Source organism: Grammomys surdaster, unplaced genomic scaffold (assembly GCF_004785775.1).
Source record: "Grammomys surdaster isolate TR1022 unplaced genomic scaffold, NIH_TR_1.0 265, whole genome shotgun sequence".
Lineage (NCBI taxonomy): Eukaryota > Metazoa > Chordata > Mammalia > Rodentia > Muridae > Grammomys > Grammomys surdaster.
In genome coordinates, this window is record NW_021604706.1 from 2,553,319 (window position 1) to 2,556,568 (window position 3,250).

Below are 3,250 nucleotides of genomic sequence, written 5' to 3' on the forward strand. Positions count from 1 at the left end.
AGAGAGAGAGAGAGAGAGAGAGAGAGAGAGAGAGAGAGAGAGAGAGACAGACTCTTGCATGTGTGTGTTTAACACTAACTTCTCCACCATACTCAAGTAAAACCTTGGGATGCCCCTCTATCCTTGTGCCCCTGCCTTGGGAGTCTTCTCTGCTCTGTTACAGACGATATGTGACCAAACCCACCTCAGATGAGGATGATGGAGAAGAGAAAGGTGAGTCCCTAAGAAGGTGAGAAGGGAGAGAGGTCCAGTAAGGATGAGTGTATCTTACTTAGCAGGGGTGAAGGGCTGAGGAGCAGTGGGTTTGGGGGATATAACACACACAGGGTTCCTCTGTGTTGAAGCCCAGTTCCCTGAAGTACCCACATTTTGATCCCTGACATTTTCATCCTAGGGGATGAAGATGAGGATGAGGATGTCGAACAACAAGAAGAAGATAATAGCAGTAGTGAAGAAGAAAAGGAAGAAGTGTCTGGGCCTACCGTTAATGATGGCACCCAAGAAGCAGAGCAGGACCAGGCTGGCACCAGCTCTGGGGTCACTGGGACATGCCCATTCCTCTTAGATAACAGCCTCCACACATCGCAGTGGCCTCCGAGGCGACGACGAAAGCAACTGTTTACTCTGCAGACAGTGAACTCCAATGGAACCAGTGACCGGACCACCTCACCTGAAGAAGTCCAAAGTATGTCACCTGGCTAGGGTTACAGATAACAGGAGGATGTCCTAGCAACAGGAACATAACTATAACTATCTTCTCTGCACCCCTAGCCCAGCCATACATTGCCATGGATTGGGAACCAGAGATGAAGAGGCGTTACTATGATGAAGTGGAGGCTGAGGTAAATGGAAATGGGACCTAAGGGATGGTCTTGTAGCTCACACTGCAACCCTTTATACATCCTCTCCTAACTCCAGCTAGGAATAGAGCCAAGAAATCCAGGCCCAGGACTGGCCTGGTCTTGGCACCTGCATACCTCTGAGAGTGCCATGGTCTCAGGTTCTGACTCACTTGGTCTGTGATTGCATTTTGCCCTATTTTTCTCTCTCTTCCTCATGTCTGATCCTCTGGACACTAAACTGCCCTCCCCAGGGTTATGTGAAGCATGACTGTGTGGGATACATGCTGAAGAAAAATCCAGTGCAGCTGAAGGAGTGCATCAAACTCTTCACCACTGTGGAAACCCTTGAGAAGGAGAACCCCTGGTGAGTGCCTGCCATTCAGAGATTTCATGAGTGGGACTAGCTGGAGCCTTTAACAGAAGTACTCACAAACAGGAACAAAAGTCAGAACTTCTTTATAAAATGAAAACAAGTGGTACATGCCTACAGTCTTTTAGTGAAACTGTCTGAGAGGGAGAGGGAATGAATGAAAATGAATCTTTGTAGACTAGATGGTGTGTGTGAAGAACACACAAGGTTTGAGGCAGATGCTCAGAGTGTCCGTTTATGACCTGGATTCTGTCTGTAGGTACTGCTCCTCCTGCAAGCAGCACCAGCTGGCCACCAAGAAACTGGACCTCTGGATGCTACCTGAAGTTCTCATTATCCACCTGAAGCGTTTTTCATTTTCCAAATTTTCCCGGGAGAAGCTGGACACCCTGGTGCAGTTTCCTATCCGGTCAGGAACTTTGCAGAGAAAGGCTGTGGGAGCTGGGAAGGTACAGGTGGAGCCCACCAGTATTTTACTGTCTTCTCACCCACAGAGATCTGGATTTCTCTGAGTTTGTCATCAAACCAAAGACTGAATCTTCTCCAGACATGTATAAATATGATCTCATCGCAGTTTCCAACCATTATGGTGGCATGCGTGATGGACACTGTATGTACCAGGCTGTGGGGAGGGGCATGCCCTGGTTGGGGCTATCTAGACTAGGGATCAGGATAGACTCAGTACACGACTAGGTATATGGGTCAGAGACAAAATTATCAAGGCAAGAGGAGCATAAAAGTAAATGTGGCTGCTCTAGAGAGCTAAGAGGGTAGTGAGAATGGTTTCTGTTTATTTCAGATACAACATTTGCCTGTAACAAAGACAGTGGCCAGTGGCACTACTTTGATGACAATAGTGTCTCACCTGTGAATGAGAATCAGATTGAGGTATAGCTTCTGTACCTCTTCTTGCCCCCTCCCCCTTTTATGTTATCCCCTTCTGACTTCCAAACTGACCCATGTTCTCTCTTTGCAGTCCAAGGCAGCCTATGTCTTGTTCTATCAACGCCAAGATGTGGGTCGACGCCAGTCCCAGTCTGCTTCATCTGCTTCCCCTGCCTCCCCTGCCTCTCCTGCCTCCAGTTCTACACCCAACTCTGATATCATGGATGTCAATTAAAGAGCCCTGGAACCTACCATGGAGGAGGAAGCCCCCTTTGCCACTCTTTCCTGTCTACCCTGTCTCTTTCCTGTGTTCACCGCTCCCCCAGACATTGCAGGCTTAGTCTGTGGCTACTGTTCTCTTGTACCGCTGTATTACTCTCTCAGAAAGAAGAGACCCCGTGCTCCTGGCAGTGTGCCCCTGCCTGTGTGTGCCCGTACAGCAGTGACTTCCCCTCCTAGTCTTATTTATGCTTCCCTTCCCTCTTTTCCTCATGCCAAAGTGTTCTTAGTGGCTGATACTTGGGGTTCACATGAACACAGAGTGTATTTTCTTATTGAAACCATACCTTCCTCTCTGTGTTAAGTATACATAAAAAGCTCCCGACTCCACGTTTACCAGTGTGGATTGTTTTCTTCATATGTACTTTCTACGCACCAGTCATAGGTCTTTGTTCTGTGTAATCATTGAAGGTATGTATGTGGTATGGTATGTGCTTGATGCTGTTCTGACTGGGTTCATTGTTTTTGAGACAGGGTCTGTCTGTGTGGCTCCTGGGTATTCTAGAACTCAATGTGTGGACCAGGCTGGCCTTCAACTCAGAGATTGGGGCCTCTGCCTCCTAAGTGCTGGGATTAAAGGCATGGCCACCACAGCTAGCAGTTTTGATTGTTTATTAGTCACCTGAGCAGCAGGTGCTGTCTTTCTTTTCTTTTTTGTTTTGTTTTTGTTTTTCAAGACAGGGTTTCTCTGTGTAGCCCTGGCTGTCCTGGAACTCACTCTGTAGACCAGGCTGGCCTCGAACTCAGAAATCAGCCTGCCTCTGCCTCCCAAGTGCTGGGAGTAAAGGCGTGCGCTACCACTGCCCAGCTAGGTGCTGTCTTTCAAAAGCTTTTAAAGTACTTGCTGTAAGGACTATGTATATCAGGCTGGCCT

At 48.0% G+C, this 3,250-nt stretch overlaps 1 protein-coding gene across 1 annotated transcript in view; it reads left to right on the forward strand.

Moving 5' to 3' along the window:
- Nucleotides 1–2,707, forward strand: part of Usp11 (ubiquitin specific peptidase 11) — a 16,532-nt gene extending 13,825 nt beyond the window's left edge. Inside the window, exons 14-21 of the mRNA XM_028776123.1 lie at nt 164–213; nt 395–685; nt 772–842; nt 1,094–1,206; nt 1,472–1,621; nt 1,707–1,822; nt 2,012–2,100; nt 2,189–2,707. Coding sequence (XP_028631956.1) covers nt 164–213; nt 395–685; nt 772–842; nt 1,094–1,206; nt 1,472–1,621; nt 1,707–1,822; nt 2,012–2,100; nt 2,189–2,332 — 1,024 coding nt within the window. The 3' untranslated portion in view covers nt 2,333–2,707. The remainder of the gene's footprint in view (nt 1–163; nt 214–394; nt 686–771; nt 843–1,093; nt 1,207–1,471; nt 1,622–1,706; nt 1,823–2,011; nt 2,101–2,188) is intronic.
- The last annotated feature ends 543 nt before the right edge of the window (nt 2,708–3,250 follow it).